General features: G+C 42.0%; 1 protein-coding gene across 2 annotated transcripts; it reads right to left on the reverse strand.

The window, feature by feature from the left end:
- Window positions 1-152: 152 nt before the first annotated feature.
- Window positions 153-16,864, reverse strand: secisbp2l (SECIS binding protein 2-like). Of its 2 annotated transcripts, none has more exons than XM_042398995.1 (18): window positions 16,547-16,864; window positions 12,091-12,302; window positions 9,869-10,196; window positions 9,579-9,717; window positions 8,699-8,922; window positions 7,800-7,824; window positions 7,525-7,637; window positions 6,708-6,818; window positions 6,509-6,619; window positions 6,244-6,411; window positions 5,903-6,044; window positions 5,382-5,557; window positions 5,071-5,212; window positions 4,800-4,962; window positions 3,675-3,895; window positions 3,336-3,490; window positions 2,909-3,128; window positions 153-2,806 (listed from the first exon to the last, which is right to left on the reverse strand). In XM_042398995.1, the coding sequence occupies exons 1-18, from the start codon at window positions 16,565-16,567 to the stop codon at window positions 2,187-2,189; spliced, it is 3,291 nt and encodes a 1,096-aa protein (XP_042254929.1). In that variant the 5' UTR covers window positions 16,568-16,864; the 3' UTR covers window positions 153-2,186. The 2 variants fall into 2 exon arrangements, with proteins under 2 accessions (XP_042254929.1, XP_042254841.1); XM_042398907.1 differs by having other exon boundaries at window positions 7,525-7,640; window positions 16,547-16,862.
- Window positions 16,865-17,036: the final 172 nt, after the last annotated feature.

Genomic DNA, 17,036 nt, shown 5'->3' on the forward strand with positions numbered 1-17,036 from the left:
TCCATATAGTTTAAGGGTGATAACAGGATTATGAGAAACAGCCTCTAACAATGTTGCTAGTGATGTACAGTCTGAAGGAGACAGTCTTAAATATCCATATAAAGACAAGGAACACGCTGAAAAAAGTACTTCATTGAACCGTTTTTTTTTTGTTGTTTTGTTTTGTTTTGCTTTTTTGTTCACATTAGTTACAAGACCTTTACCAGTACTGTATTTACATAGTGCAAAAAACACACTTGCTGTCAACGAACATACTTCAAACACTTTGATGGAAGTGATAGCAACACAAAGCCTACATACAGCGTACCTTTTATCAAACCAGAAATACTTTCATAATCCAGAGTATGATATTCAGTACACTGTCATCTCCCATCACAGGGCTTCACATTGCATACAGCCCGACATACTGCATTAACACGCTGCATCACCATTAACTGGCTGAAATCTCACCATGATTCACTATCAAATACCGTTATCAAATTGGATTCCAACTGATAAAATGTTAAAAACTATCAAATGGCTTTAAGAACAGGGTGATTGTATTTTTTTTAATACAATGCAAAATCAAAATCTCTTTTGTACACTTGTATTTACAAGGAGTTATCATTAATATGTATTTGTGACGAATTGTTTGACTTGAGTGGTGACTCTGCCCCGATGAGGGAGCTCCTCTGCTGTGGTGGACTGACTTTAGACTGGCAGTTGTAGCTGAATGCCTACATAAAATCTGGAAAACCGCTACAAGGATTCATTTCAGTTAATATTTTTTGGTCATTGGGCATTGTGAAACTTAATGACTACCAGTAAACACCTGTTTGTCTATCGGTTACTTTGATTTAAGTGGCAAGTTTTAAGACAATAGAGTCAACTCTGGTAAAAAAACCGACTGAAAACAGTTTGTGGATTCTTTCACAATGTTGTAAACTACTCAGAAAGGCTTAAATGCTCTCCAATTTAGCCACTAACTTTACTACTAAGGTCTGTTTTCAACAGCTCATTTAACAAAACCCTTGCAAAATAGCTATTTGGATGAAAATACTTAAAAAAGGGCTCAGTGTTGATGATAAATAGGCTTCTAAAAATGGTATTAGGTCATTACCCAGCCTTGTTAGAGACAGCTTGAGAGCCCCCCTTTAGTAGACAGACCATCAGAGAACAAACACCACCAGAGAGAACAAAACAGGTGCACTTTTTATGAAACACACACAGCATCTGGGAACTCAAGACAATTCCTGTCAGAGGAAAATAACCCCAAATAGTTTCACACAAGGCAAGATCAATATGACAAACTATTACATAGCAGAACCACCTAGACAGGTTATATACACAAAGCTTGTTTTGCTTCTTAGAAGTTAAGTCATTTTAATTATCTGAATACAGAATGGGACAGGTTGTTATTTGAACATTAAAAAAAACACTCTGAAGACTGATGGGTAGGAGTGGTTTTGGTAAGAAAGACAGAACCCCTGACACTGTTATATTCTGTGAGTAAAACTAAACTGAAATGCATGTCTCTCCTTCCCTCGGTGAGGTTAAAGAAAGCACACACATGAACACATTATGTACAAAGATAAAGCTAATGAACACAGCAAAATAAATGCAAACTATGTGCCTGTAAAAACACACACAAGCACACAAATATTCGCAGAGCTGTAAACCGTCTGAGCTCTGTATGAAGTAAGATGGGAGCTGAAAGGTTCCAACCTTCTTCCTCTGTGAGCAACAGACCGCAGTTCTCTATTTTTTTTTTTTAAACGCTCAACACTCGCTCCCAGAAACGTCCCTGACTCTAAGAGAGTTCAGCCTCGGAGGAGGAATATCAAAAACATTCCTCTGTATTCAAGTGTAGCAGGTTATGGGCCGAAGAGGTGAGGGCATCCTTTTAAATTACAAGATGAATGTTTGTTTGTTTATTGGCGAGGGGTTGGTGTCGGTTACTATTCTACAGACTATGTTAGTCGTCGTTTGGTCTGCGACCCTGTGTATTTGCAAGTTGGTCAGTTTCTCTGTAAAATATTACTGGTCTGTGTGTGAGTGTTGGCCAGTTGGTTGGATACCTGAGATTATGTCTGGTGTCAGGGGTTAGAGACAAAGGGAGAAAGGCTGCTGGTTCCTATGAAGAGGGATGTATGAGAGAAACAGAGGACAGAGGGAATGAGTAAGAACACAGAGGGAGGAAGAGGACATCAACCTGTGACCTTCTTGGCCTCCACCTGCTCTTTGCTCTCCACCCTCGTCTCTGTGATGTCCGCTGAATCGAGGCCCTCCTCTTCCTCACTCTGCCCTCTCTCCTCTTCTTCATCTTCATCTTCTTCCTCCTCCTCCTCCTCCTCTTCTGTACTGTCCTGGCTCTTTCCCAGCTGCAGGTTCTCCAGGGTCTTTGACACCCAGGATTCGATGCGGCTGCTGAGGGTGGGCACCTCCACAGATATAGGTTCAGGAGTGTAGTCCTCCTCCTCCTCTTCCTCCTCCTCTGCCTCTTCCAACATCCCGGGCACTAAGGTGGAGGTTGTGGAGGTGATGGAGGAGTTCAGCGGGCCCCTACAGCTCCCATCCAATGAGCCCGTCTCTGTGCTCTGCTGAGAGGCCAGCTCCAGCCGGTCGTCAACACGGACCTCGTCTTTCTCTCCGTTAGCCTGTGTCACTACCCCCAACCTGGGCTGGGGAGCAGTGGAGCTAGGTGGGGCGGTGCTGACGGTGGCCTCACTGTCTTTCTGGGGGGCTGTGGAAGGTGCAGGGCGGCTCGGTTCAGCCTCTACAGGCTCCAGGGCATCTGAAGTCTCCACCATACTCCTCCAGTTGGTCTCTGAAGGAATTAATAAATTTCTTATCTAAGTAACATTACAGATACCCCAGAAAAAGATATAACAAAGATGAAAAGCAGAGAACCAGAAACAAGGGAGCTTACCGTACTCCTTTTCATTGACCTCTGAGATAGGCTCAGAGAAGACAGAGCAAAAGGAGATGGCAGAGGCAGCGGAGTGGTTTCGGGAGTGTCCCATATGGTGTGGGACTTTCTTGTCGTTTTTCAGAGCCTCCTCGGCCTGCTCCTGCTCCAGAGCTGAAACCATGTCCTTGTAGGCTTTCCTAGCTTCTTCTGTCAGAGACACTAGTCGGTTAAACAGACCCTAAAGGAGGCAGAGGGATTTAACAGAGTTAGTGAGAGGTAACAAAAAAAGAACAAAAACAAAGATGAGCCAGTGTTTTCTGTCTCTACTGCTCTATACTGACAACTACTGACATACAGTCTATACTTTATTTAATCATTCATTCACCCTAAATAGCTAATGAAGTATTAATAGTAATTTGTAACAATCAAGATAGGACTGTCTTACCTCGGCACCAGAGAAGTTGAAGATGCCAACCACACTAACAGGCACTAATTTGTTAACGCAGCGTCCCAGAGCTTTTCTGCCCAAGGCAAACACAAACGGGATCTCCTGCTCCCTAGCCATGGCTATTACATTGTATAAAGCTTCATCCAAACCACCTGCAACAGAGTAAGGAATTAGTGACTCAAATGTATAAAATTCGAACAAAAATGAAAGAACATAAAGTACAGACATTACATCTAATAACTTGTTGTTTTTTCTGCTTGGTATCTACAGTGAAGCTATGATCCCCATAAATTTCATCAAATACGGACTGATGTTGGTGACAGTCTTGAAATTTACCTTTGGCCTGGATCTTCTCACAGTTGGGAGAGATGATGACACACTTTATCTTATGCAGTTTCATGTGCTTAGTGACCTCTCGGAGACCCATGACCAGGCGGCGTTTGGACTTGGCCTTGGTGGGATCCTTCTGGTAAACCCGCTCCTGGAAGCGAACCAGCTCCTGTAACAAGAGGGTCACGCTCTCGTCGATCTCCTTGCTCAGCACTTGGTTACAGTACCTGCAGGAGGAGAAAAAAAAAATAATGGAGGTTACAGATGTTCAGAAATGCATGTTTTTATATTTTGGGTGACCACCAAACAAAAACCATTAGTGTTAACTGGCACAAATAATGTTGTAAAATGCTTGCTAGTTGGAGCTCCTAAATGCAAGCTTTTCTTGTGATGATTTGTTGTTTGTCTTGTGTGATCATTAATTGAATATCTTTAGGGTTTTGAATTGTTGGTCCGACAAAAGAAGCAATCTGATGACATCAACTTTAAGAAATTGTCAATTTACAATGAATCAAGAAAACGATCCGCAGATTAGTTGATGACGAAAATAATGCTTCGTTGCAGCCTCGAAAAGGCTTTAGTCTTTGTTGTCCTCGTTCAAAATGACTCACTCGATTTTCTAAATATGGATAAGCCTGAAAAACAGACCCATCAGAGACCATGCATACTCCCAGCAGCTTAGGGGTTTAGCCAAAAGGTCGACGTAGTGTGGTCTGAGGAACGAGTGTCCTGGTGGTCAGAGCTGAGAGGAGGAGCTCGGCTACAGAGGCCTTTTGGAGGCTTTAAATGAAAAATCTGTTAGAGAAGGGTGGGCTGGGACAAAAGGCCTACAGCAGAGGGCACAGAAGGACAAAGCCGTGTTTGTGGCACTGGCATACATTTTTGCTGAGAAGGGACAATGTGCCAGGCGTCTGTGCCATACTCTACAATTCTTTATTGTACAGTGCCGCCCTTAAAAACACCCGTTAACTTTCTGAGTACATGTCTCACAGCCAAGGCTCTGTGATTTTTGGGTGGAACAAATATTTGCTTTGCTAATGATTTTTTGTTACCACATCATGCATTTCTTAGACATGCCAATTCCAGGGATTCCTACAAAAGGTCTACCCTGGTCAAAGAGCGTGGACTTACTCTCTGAAACGTCGGCTGTGGATTTTTGTGATGGCATTTGAAGCCATGGGACTCCCAATACCGGAGCTGGCGGGAGAACCCTGGGATACCGGGGTGATGCTGTATGGAGAGTTCTGACTGGCCGGGGAGAGGGATGCATCACTGGGCATACTCAGACCGTTCTCTGTGGTACAAACAGCAGACCAGAGATAACAATTAGAAACTGGATCATAGATTAAAAATATGGGGACTTCTGAAATGTTTTCACCTCTTAATAATGAATTGCCCTCACCTTCTTGGGAGGCAGGCTCTCGTGCAAGATCATCAGTAAAATGTAGACACTCATCCCCGTGCTCCCCATGCTCCTCTTGGCCTGAAGACTCTTGTTCTACACTCGTCTTCCCTTTCTTCCCTTCACGCTCCTTCAAGATAATCTATAGAAACACAGAACAAAAATGTGAAAAACAAGGGCACTTAAAGAGAACTGCAGTGTACCTCCATGGTTGAATGATCTCCATTGCTTTTACCAGTTTTTAATATACGCTAAATGATGTCTTCCTCCCACCACTCATAACTCATTAACTTCAACCTTAAATCACTTACCTTCTTAAGGGCCGTTGGTCGTTTGACTTTAGGGATCTCTCTCTCCTTCCCTCTCTTGACACGAGGTGCAGTGGAATCCAGGGCATTATGTGGGCCTGAGTATGGCTGCTGATGACCCTTCAACATGGACGGCAAGTTGGTCGAGGCTGAACTGTGGAATGGAGTAGTTGTTCCAACTGGAGAGAAGTACAACAACATCACCATACAGGCAGAATGTGAATATGTGTTCATTTATGTTCACAGGGGGCTTATAATGTTTGAGTTGTGTTGAGACTTAATAGGCTTTGACACAATGGAGGCAACAATTCAGGCAGTGACTACTGTCAGTCACTGTTAACAAGTCTACGAGTAGACCAGCATTTATATGAATGAAAGAAACTTATCATCATTATTTTCTAACAACACTGCATACTATAGCCTCAAAAATGAGTATTGAGTTGAATCAACCCTCTGCTTAAACCCAATAGTGTTATTTACTGATGGCTATTGTAACTTTTTTTTGAAAATTCTCACATGTATACCTGTAAAGGACAGTGGTTTGGTATTGGTGAGTTGTCTGGCCTTCATAGCCTGCTGATGTTTCTCCAAAGCTGCCAGCATGTCTCCCAGGTCGAGCTCGACAGGGGTTTTGCTCTTCTTCCCTGCTGCTTTGGTGAGTGCCTCCTGTCAGGTGAGGAAAGAAAAGACAGAACAAGGTCACGAACAAGTCAAATCCTACTGAAGATCAGAATGCTAAATGGGGTCCAAGCAGTGGTGGGGATCAGAAATGATGAAGGTAAAAAAATGTGTGAACAAGCTGCAATATTCAAACTGTTCAGTCTGAACCCAACCCAAATGACCAGCAACATATTACAGTTTATACCTGTAATTTCTGCTGTTCCATGCTGATTTCAGAGTACTCCTGTGCAGTGGCCAAGGCAGCAGCCAGAGCCTTCTTCCTCTGGCTCTTGGCCCTTTTGGGAACAGAGGTGGTAATAGGGATGGGTGTCTGCACAATGTTGATGGGGGAGTTTTCTGGTAGGTTATCCAGCTGTGGTGAATGTAGAGACACAAAATTTAGCTCTGAAAACAGTCAGTCATTACACAGACCCTCCAGAAACGTTGTCTAACAAAGCACTTTCTCTTACCAGGTTTTTGGGGAGTTTGGGTTGCGTATGCGTCTGGGCTGGAATAGATTCTGATTTGGCGCTGCGTTGGGCAGCCCCCCCAGTGGCTAGATCAGGGAACTCCTCTTCATCCTGACAAACATGTGGAAGACTTTTTAGCACAACAAATTAACTCTGTGATGGTAACAGTGCTGCTATGTGAATTTATTCCTTCTCTCACCTCAAAGTAGAGGGGCTCTGGGGTGAGCTCAGTGCCAGTGACCACTGCTGGCTGTAGTCTTTGTTCTGATTGATTGGGCAGCACACGCCCTGGATAGCCACTGTGGAAATCCTGAAAGGCAGAGATTGCCAGATAACACTTAAGTGAGACAGGATACCTTTGGTATTCAATATGTTTTTTACCTTTTGTGTATTTGTGCACATATTCTCAACTGAGGGAAACATGGTAGGATAGGAGGCAAGCAAAGCAAATTCACACAGACAGCATGAGTGACTCTGCATCTTATCTTTTTTTTTCTGTCATAAAAGTTTCTGCATTGATGGGTGACTTATAAATCACCCCATGACTAATAAATTGTTTATTGACAATGTGTGACTAACAACTGATGTGCATGGTGACGAGTTTCAGTCCTGTGCTTGAAAAGGCGAAGTCCAACTGACTTCATTTATATCAAATAGGGATGGTAATATTGCACATCCCTCTTTTTGTGAAGTCAAAATTAGGATAAGAACATGTTGACACCAACTGTCTAATTCCTCTACTTTCCTGCTCACCTGGCTATTAATTCTGCTGATACCACTGTATACAGTTTTTAGTACACTAATGCTTATCTGTTGTCTGTGGATTTTTGTACCCTCTACCACACCAGTATCCACATGTAGGCTCTTTTCTCAATAGTTACAATAAAGATTTACACTGATGCCGCCCCCCATCTGCTGCTCAGTAAGGTTGAGAGAGACTTACAGGACAGTGCTTATAACTTAATACACAAGTTACCCGCCTGACTCAGTGTCTACACCAGTGGGATCTACTGCACCTGTGAGAAGTTTCTCTGTTCGGGATTCTTCCTCTGGTCTGCTCTGTGGAACTGGCCGTTCCTGTCCCCCCAGGACTTCTGGGTACCCTGAGAGGCTACATTTACCCAGGTACCTGCTAGTGAATAAAAAAGACAATAATTCTCAGGTAAAGGAAAAATCTTTTGTCATGTATTGTATACAGGATGCATAACAAATACTGAAGAACAATGTGAGGATGTGAAGGAGAGGAAGGATTTCTAAAACCTTGTTCAAAAAAGTGTTGCATTAAACTTACCTGTCATGACACCAGCCTCTACTCCCTATACAGGACAGGAAAATATGGAAAGGGGAGAGAGAAAAAAAACAAGTTCAGATATATACAGTAGTATTTGTTCAATATTCTAACAGAGGACAAAGGTAATTTAAGGACTATAGTGCACCTTCTCCACTTGCAATAATGCTACATGAGTGGAGTTGTGTATGTTGTGAAATGTTTTGGTTCTTCTTTCTGGGTTTTCAATGACCTCTACCATTGTTACTGCAAAAAACCTCCATGACCAGAATATATTAGCACTTCTGTATGATAGACAAGACAAGTGTTCATTGTCTGATTTAAAAATGCACTACACTTGTAAATTAATTCAGCTACAGTTCAGGTGCGGTTTCACAATTTGTAACCCCATTTTGCTCCAAAATTCATACCTGCAATCACATGCATTTAAAATTATGTATTGCAGTACAGCATTCCTTGGGGTTCTGCTTGGGGACCTGCTATGCAACTATTGCAGAAAAAATTACATTTGCTAGTTTTGCAAAATCAAAAGAAGAAAATGTTAATGATCCATCAAATCTATCCATTTAAATTTCTTTATTTTTTTTGGAACAGTGCTCAGCCATAAAACAAATAAAGCACTACCTGTGTCACGGCAAAATATTAACTCCATAATGTATAACATTCACCTTCCTACTTCCTGGCTTGCTATCTGCACAGTTATCTTATTTTATGCTTCAAATGTTGAGTTTCAAGCCTCTGCCTTGACAGCACCAGAGGGGCTGCACAGAGCAGCACTAAATCAGAATAAAAGGAAGCATTTTCTGAACTACGACTTTCCCTAGTCATAAGTTAAAAAAACTCTACAGTCACTCGAAGTCATGAGTGTTACATCTGGATCTGATGGCAAGTAGCCAACATACCGTGGATGCTGCTGCAGTCTCGGCTGTTCGTTGTGTCACTCCTGCTGCCTGGTTGTGTTTGGGGCTACAGTAGCCACTGTCACTGTCTATATCTGCCTCACTGGCGCCCTGCTCATTGTAGTTTTCAGCTGGATGGGACGCTCGTCTTCTCTTTGTTCGGTTCTTCCATAGCAGGGGACTAGCCCGCTCAGCCACACACCGCCCTGACACCTCACCTGGAAAATCTGAGAACACGATGGGAGTAACTTAGACCTGAAATGAACTGGTTGCTTAGTGTTATGAAGCAGAATGAAGTTGTACCACCGTCAACGTACAAGTGTTAATTACAAAGGACTATAAATACTGCAGAGGATTCAGTGGAGACTCATTGAACACAAACTTGGACCAACCTTACTTTGAGTTGACAGTATGACATTTTTCATGTGACATAATCACAATTATTGGTAGCCAAACTATTTACACTGGCTCATCAACTTTCTCAAGAACAGAGATATCATTGGTTACATCCTGAGTTGCACACATGTTAAGCGCTCCAACTGGAAAATCTGCATTCCTTTTCTTTCAGAAGTTAAGCATGAGCATCTTCACCATCAACCTGTAAGACCAGACACTGCTCTTACTGGAATTGTGTCCCACTTCCTCACTGATAGGAAAGATTCTGGTTTTTATGAGCAGCCAGTCTGGAATGTTCTGAGCCTCGGGACTGAAGAACATCACCGACTTTGACAACACACTTAACTGTAAATTCAAACTGAGAATTTCCCAAATGCTACAGGCTTCTTATCTTTGGTTTGCAGACTTTTTGTTCAATAGGTTATTTTCTTCTCTATACACCCTGCAAGACTTAAATGTTTCTTCACAATTGCTGCAGTATTCTTACCAGTCTGCTGAGCTGCATCTACCAGCATGACTGTCTTGGTTCTACCATCAGGCCCCATGGTGCACACCTCCTTCTGCACAGCAACACTCCTGGTTGGAGGTCGGCGACCCCTTGGAGGCTGGCAAACCCCCAACTGTTGCTGTAGGAGAAAAAAAACAAAACAAAAACAAAGAACAGGCATGGCATGCTCACTATATAGATTGTGGAAGAAGGGTGACACTTTTTAGTGATACAAATAATATAGAACACCAGTGTGAGAGTATCACAGTAAGACTTTTGACCCTCTGTACCTTTGGGAGAACATTAGGTCGGACCATGCCTCTCCCCCGCTGACTGGCCATCCCATATGTTGGCCCCAGAGGCAGTGGCCTTTCACCGACATCAGCTGAGACAGGGTTGACCACCCCAGCCTGCACAGGCCCTGCATAAGTGCCAGGGAAGGGCTGGTAAAAGCCCATCACAGGTGGGCATGGAGTAGGCATAATCTGGTAGTAAGCATAGTCATTGGAGACAGGAGGCTGGGGGGAAGACAAGATGGGGTAGGCCAGGTACGGACCACCAGGGCTAGGGTTAGGCTGCTGCCAGCGCAGCTCCCCTCCATTATACATAGGATGTTGTCTGTAAAGCAAAAGAGAGGTAACACATTCACTGACTTCTGAAAGTCTACCTCTTTCATCTGAAAAAATCACAAACATCAAAGTATTTATCACATCTATTTCAGTTTTGAAAAGGCTTTGGAAATGCTGGTCGGTCAAAAACTGTACTTTCAGTATTTTGTGGCAGCTGGGGATTCAGAGAGACCATTCAAATCCAGCTCAAAATGTCCTACTGCAACATTTACAGAAAGACCTTCCTCTCCTCTCTCAGTGGAGGTGACCATTATACAGTATATCATTCTTAATACTGTATAAATCTTAATGATCAAAATGTGTCATATTACAATATTTACTGTATTGTAACATTATGATTGCATACAGCACATAGTTATAACTTCCCTGAAAGAGAAGGTAACATTGCTGCAGGCTCCACTGTGAAGGAGCAGGTTTCAAACATGGAACAACGTCAGCCATGTGGAAATGGTTTGTTAATGTAGCCTTCAGAGAAAAAGAGCATAGGCACTACACACAACATACTCCATCATCTATTAACCATATTGACCGTGAGATGACTCGTGTCAGGACTTGATTCAACTCAGATGACAATTATTGACCAGTCATGAGATTTTACATTTGCATTGCGGTAATCAGAGCGGTATGTCACAACATCCTGAAAAAGGAAGTTTTTACAAATTTACAAAAGGAGAGCAGACAGTGCCACCAGTTAAACAGCAGAGTGAAGTTAGTTTGAGAATCACCAGCTGGGCACACATTTTACCTAATACTGTCTGTACTGAGTTAAAGTTGGTTTCACTTTCCATATTATTCATCAGCAAGACTCAGCTAGCTACCATCAGTATAGCAGGTCCGTTTACATCAGTGACTGATCAGAAATGTATTTAAAATCAGAACACAGAGCCAACAGCTCCACCATTCTGCTGGCTCCTCCAAAAAGCCTGTGAATCCTTCAGATATCACAGAGACAGAATACAGAGTCTGACTGACCACACTGTCTGAAATTATGCTATTATAATGATATTGTAAACATATTTGTAATCATATTTATATTACAGTTCTATTAGTCGCTATTAAAAGACCTCAGATCGGATGCATGTGACTAAGACAATCTTAATTTATTACAACACTGAAAATTTCCTTTGGACTTAGTTTCCTTTATCCAAAAACATTAACTGTTAATATAAACAGGCAGCGATGTTGAATGGGAATAGAGCTGAGGAAAGAGGTGATGCCTGGGTTAATGTCCATGATGCCACAGTGATGTGCATGATGGTTGGTTTGTTAGAGGGTGTGTAAATTGTATGCAGAAATGTTGATAAAGATCCAGATGACATTTTCACAGCCAGCTTTCTATAGCGGGCATTTCCTTGCATTCAAATAGGGGGGAAGGAAACAAAGGAGCGGATGTGTGCAGGATACAGCAGATCACTCTGGACAAAGAAAGAGTCACTGGCAACATAGATTGTGGTTCCATGTAAACTCTGGAACTCTTGGGAGGTTTCCATTCATAATTAAGCAGTCTTAAACTACGGAGCGGTCTAATGGCTTTAACTCAATACATTGTTTAAAAGGATCTGATCTTGAGCTCTTTTGTGAAGCACAACATCAGGGACATGGTGTTCTCTTCTCCTTATTGTAGTAAACAGTGGAATGAATTAGTTATTCTGAAAATAGAAAGGTCCAGATTGTTCTTGGGCAGTTCAAAACGGGGACAACAGACTTCCCACAATGTCACAGAGAATGGCAATATTTCTGCCAAAGTTGACAGCATTGGCAGCATCCATAATTATCCTGAACCAAAACCACTGGTGCCGTTAAATCAGAGTGAAGTTGGGTTGAAGTGAGTAGGCCCACCTCACATATTCCTAATCTCCCCTGCTGTGACAGAGTAACAGTACCTGTTGGGTTGGTTCTCCTGGACGAAAGGGTAGCAGGTGATGAGGTAGCTTGGTATGGGAGTGGTTTCCACCCCTCCACCACCTCCTCCTATACCTCCGCCCCCTCCTCCTCCGCCACCCGCCTCTCCAGAAAGACTCATGCTGACTAGGGATCCTTCTAGACCTTTCTTCTGTGGGATGAATGGTTCCACTTCGGCTGAAAGCTTCACATCCTGCACAAGGACAAATGAAAAGCCATTACTGTCACACTGTGTGAGCAACGACAGCCAATTAATGACTAAGTGGTGCATTTGACAGAGGAATAGGTCTATGCCTAAGTGTATAGACCTATTCCTCAAATTGCTCAAGTACAGTTGGCAAAGTCAGTAACCATATTCTCCGTTTCTGTTTTATGAAGTCCAGTATTTGCCCTCTCCAAATTTGTTGAATTTACACAGCACAATAGATAACATTATTTTATTGTTGTTATATAAATTATATATATATATATATATATAAGTGTCTCATAGAGGGAGTCATCAGCTGTACACTAGCAGACTAACCAACATCTTATTTGTTTAGTGGCAATCAAAGCTAAGCACTGTATTTCTTCAGACTGTTCCAGTTGGTTTACAGTCTTGAATGACTACCAGCATCAATAAAAAGGTTTCAGGCCTTAACACAAGGATATAAAACCATTTTTAGTTCAAAGATGATGTAACACACTACTCCCAGAGGATCCAGGCAAAGTACACAACACGTCAAAGATGGACTCCAGCAATTTTTGAGAGTCAATTTCTTATGTGACTATAACAACTGCAGCTGGATAAACAGAGGTGAGGAATAAAGACACTGGACAGCTTATTTTTAATGCGGTCTTCATTCAGGTAAGCCAGGACCACCTATGTATCTCAAAGCCAATATGAGGCCCAAAATGCTCCCTCAAAGCCTTTGACTTACAGGGACAAAGATGACACCAAACTCTCTACAATATTGTACAATATTTTACATTAATACATCAATTAAGAAATATCATACATCATAATGGTTATACAAAACTCAGAAAAGGACCCTTAAGCACCACTGTTGCCATAATTTGCAGGCAGCATAGAGCTTTGTTGCACTCTGGCAAACGCCCATTTCCTGTGTACAACTTACCAAAAGATAAACATACATACAAGTTATATAAATCATTCAATTCCGTCAAAACTATCACGTATTTATAGCAGCCAATGGCACGATACACTTGAGGCCTTCTTCTAGTCCAATTGGTTTTATAGGTGTCCAGATTTATGGCCCAAACACACCAAGCCAACAGTCAGGCTGTTGTGCTGTAGGAAATCATACAACAGACCACAGAAAGGCCAAAGATCAGAGGTCTGGGGCATTGGGAGGCTGGCGTCCAAGCTCTCGCTGCCACTGGGGACACTTGTTCTGTGGAAAACTGGAGACACAGCCTCAAATGATGACACCAAATGACAGACAAGCCAACGTATCTCCTTAATAAATTAAGAGTGCAGATCTAATGAGGAAACACGCCATTGTTTAATGTATGTGCTGTATACTGCAAGTAAATACCAACAGAAAAATGCTTTCTACATTGTAGTACACACATAAAAGAGTAAGTTAAGGAAAAATGTAATGATCTCCATTTTAAAGCCCTATAAACATAATATCAAGTTTGTTGTCATGCTTGTCAGAGGTAAGCCATCAAGGAATCTTCCTGAAAATGAGCAACTGACAAACCCTGTTACTAAACATATTATTTCAGTTTACATGTCAAAGACTCATTGCAACCCTGCTAAGTTTAATGAGTGAAATAATGGAAATTAGCAGATTTGTTGCGAAACCCCAAAAATGTTTTCTCTAACTGACAAAATAAGATAACTTTCCCATTCTGGTCCTGTCCTTCATTGTCTTTTTTCACTGCTGACTGCAAGCATCTTTCACATCGAAATGACACTGGTGTAACCCAAGGTGGCAGATTTGTCCCAAGAGGCCCCATTAAAAATAATCTGGTATTTTGCAAAGGATGACGAGAGTTGATAGGGTTCAGAGTACAAAGAGGCTCCCTCAATTCTCTGAAACAGTGGTCGGGATGCATGAATAGAGTATCAGTGCGGCCAGTGGATGTCATACAGACAGCTATTGTCTCCCACGAACACTGACTGTGGGTGGTTTTCTCACTTTTCCTTTGGTAATCTATAGGTCCCATCCTATCTAAACAGAGTTGTAGCAGATGAAGCCTGTTCAGTAAAAACAGACCAAACTGCTGTCATAAAGATTTTGAAACTCAGGAAGCCCCAAAGGGTGATAGCACCTTAATGCTCAGACTGATATGGCTGCAAGGGTTTAGGAGTGGTAGGTCTAAACCTATATGATGGTGCCATATAACTGATGGAGGGTTGTTATAGGATTAAGTTTCAGAGGATAAAGTAGGGACAGTACCACAGGATAAGCTAATTATATAGCAAGCCACAGCACGGAGGAGTGCATCAGTGGTGAATCTTGAATTCTGAACACGAGTGTAGATATCCAACTATTTAAAAAAAGGTGTGTAGGAAGCCAGAGTGGTCAGAGGATCTATCCCTTGATTCACCCATGTGTGTCTTTGTGTATCTGTGTGTTTTCTTTAGTGAGAGGGTGAGTGAGAATAGCTGTGATTGTGAAATTTGCAGTGAGGTCAGACCCAGATGTGTATCTGTTGGGGATGACAGAGCTAGTAGTGATTAGACTGGGGGGGCTACTGATCTCACAAGCCTTTGTTTGTGCAAGCATTTATTCTCACACCAGTTGCTTTCAAACACTACCAGACAGCATCTGTTTCAGCACTGAATGCAGGGTGGACTGTGTAGAGAGAAGCAGGCCATATGCATTAAAGCATTAAAGCTAGGTTCACAGTTTTTCCAAGTATGCCTTAAAATAAGTGGCGGGTGCCTACATAAACACTGAAAAAGGTTTTCCTTGCTGTAATCATTCCTCCTGTTCAAACTGGCTAGTAAAAGATCATCTTCAAATGTGCTTTCAATGTGAGTGATGGGGGCCAAAATCCACTATGTGTCCACACAGTCATTTTGTATAAAAATGCAGTTTATCTGCAGTTTATCTGAGGTTTCTGAGTTAGTCATATCAAGCGGATATCTGTCACATTTACCAGCTTTTTAGCACAAAATCCCCCCTTTGTGTTTCCTCAAACAGTGTTTCCCTATTGAGCTGCGGTGTAAGTATAATAACAAAAAGAGTGACTTTGGTGCTAAAAAGACTGTAACACTGAAAGATATCTACTTGATTTGACCAATTTGGATGACTGTAGCTTCAAATTAGCTTCAGATAAACTTTTTAAAACATTTTTGTACAAAAAGAGGCTTGTAGATTTTTGCATTGAAGCATAAGTGCATAAAGGGATTTTGTAAATGCCAGTATGAACAGGAGGGATGATTACAGCAAGAAAAACCTATTTCAATATTAATTTGGGCACCTGATTGTTGATTTAAGACAGCTTTGAAAAACTGTGAATCTATCCTTTAAAGCTTTTAAGAGATTAAGAGGACAGATCTAATGAAGATCACAGCACAGATAGTTCACACTTTCAGATCCTGTCATGGAATCATTTTGACACATTTGGCCCGAAGAGGAGCCCCATGTTGACGTCAGCCAGAAAACATCATCGTTCAATGAAATAAAAAAGGTAAAGGTCTAAAAAGGTAAGAACAATACACGTTGGTTCACCAAACGCAACCAGACTAAACTTTCTGCATAGCAAACAGCGTCAGAGGAATGTCATACATGCAGAAGAACCAGACGATCACCGAAACCTCTCCGCCTCTCCTGACAACAACACCACTGTCCTGTACACATTCCTGCCTGACGGAAACTTTCTTTCTGAAGTGCGCTTTTTCCAAACCATGTTATTTCAAAAAGAAAAATACTGCTAGCTTGTATCTGTCGCCCTGATTAAATTTGACAAGCGCCGTCAAGTGACAGCTGAGATGTTTAGCTTTAGCCAGCTAGCCGAGCTAAGATTAACATAGCCTTTCTTTCTGGGCTTAACGCGCAGGAATATATGATAAAAGCATGTCACCAAAAGATATATCGGTTAATTAATGAAACGACTGACTACATATCCATTGCGACAGATGACAAGAAATACATTATCTGCTATCTTCTGTATTGAGCTGCGATTACCGTTAGCTCTGTTAGCTTACTAGCCAAATGAGATAACTGTTTCCCTTGCCTGTGACTAAAATACCTAAAGCTATCGTGCTGTAAATATGTACAATGACCCCAAAATAGCTCATTTAAGTGGCCGTGAAGCAACACAGCTATTTTTTAAATTAAGATAACTGAGCAGTGGCTTTTTAATAGCGTTAACAAGACTCCGTTTTTGGGGCCTCGGTAGCACAAAACTAACGCTATATCCCCTCTACCACAGGCTAAGACCCCGACAAAAAGCACATAATGTTAAAATAAACGCTACCTTATTGTCATTTGCGTCCATGTCAGTCACCGAAGCCGCAACAGAGCGTCATTGACCACAGTGTGGACGTCAGGATGTTGGCCTTTTTAACTTCTTCATTGTAAATAATAATAATCACTGAAGGCTTTAGTGTGACTCACACCCAATTCCTACTTACTGGACCCTTCACTTCTGCGTCAGCTAGCTGCGCTCTCTGCAGACTGGCTCGTAGCTTTGGCAGAGCGAAGCAAAACGCTGTCAGTGTGGAAATAGGAGTCACCTGGAACGGAAGCCCCAGAGGACCAGAAAAGCGTTTTCTTTTAACTGACTGGAAAATGCAGTACGTCATGAGGTCATCCCCAACCATATTCTTGATAAAATTGGTGCTCTCTCTTGTATTTTAACATGTAATTACTAATCTAGTGTTATCAGCAATCACTTCTTGCCTAGAAGTTATGCTTCATCCACAATTTTTCTCCTCATAAAACTTTCTTATGGGAGAGGAAGAAGA

Source organism: Thunnus maccoyii, chromosome 1, assembly GCF_910596095.1.
Source record: "Thunnus maccoyii chromosome 1, fThuMac1.1, whole genome shotgun sequence".
Taxonomy (NCBI): domain Eukaryota; kingdom Metazoa; phylum Chordata; class Actinopteri; order Scombriformes; family Scombridae; genus Thunnus; species Thunnus maccoyii.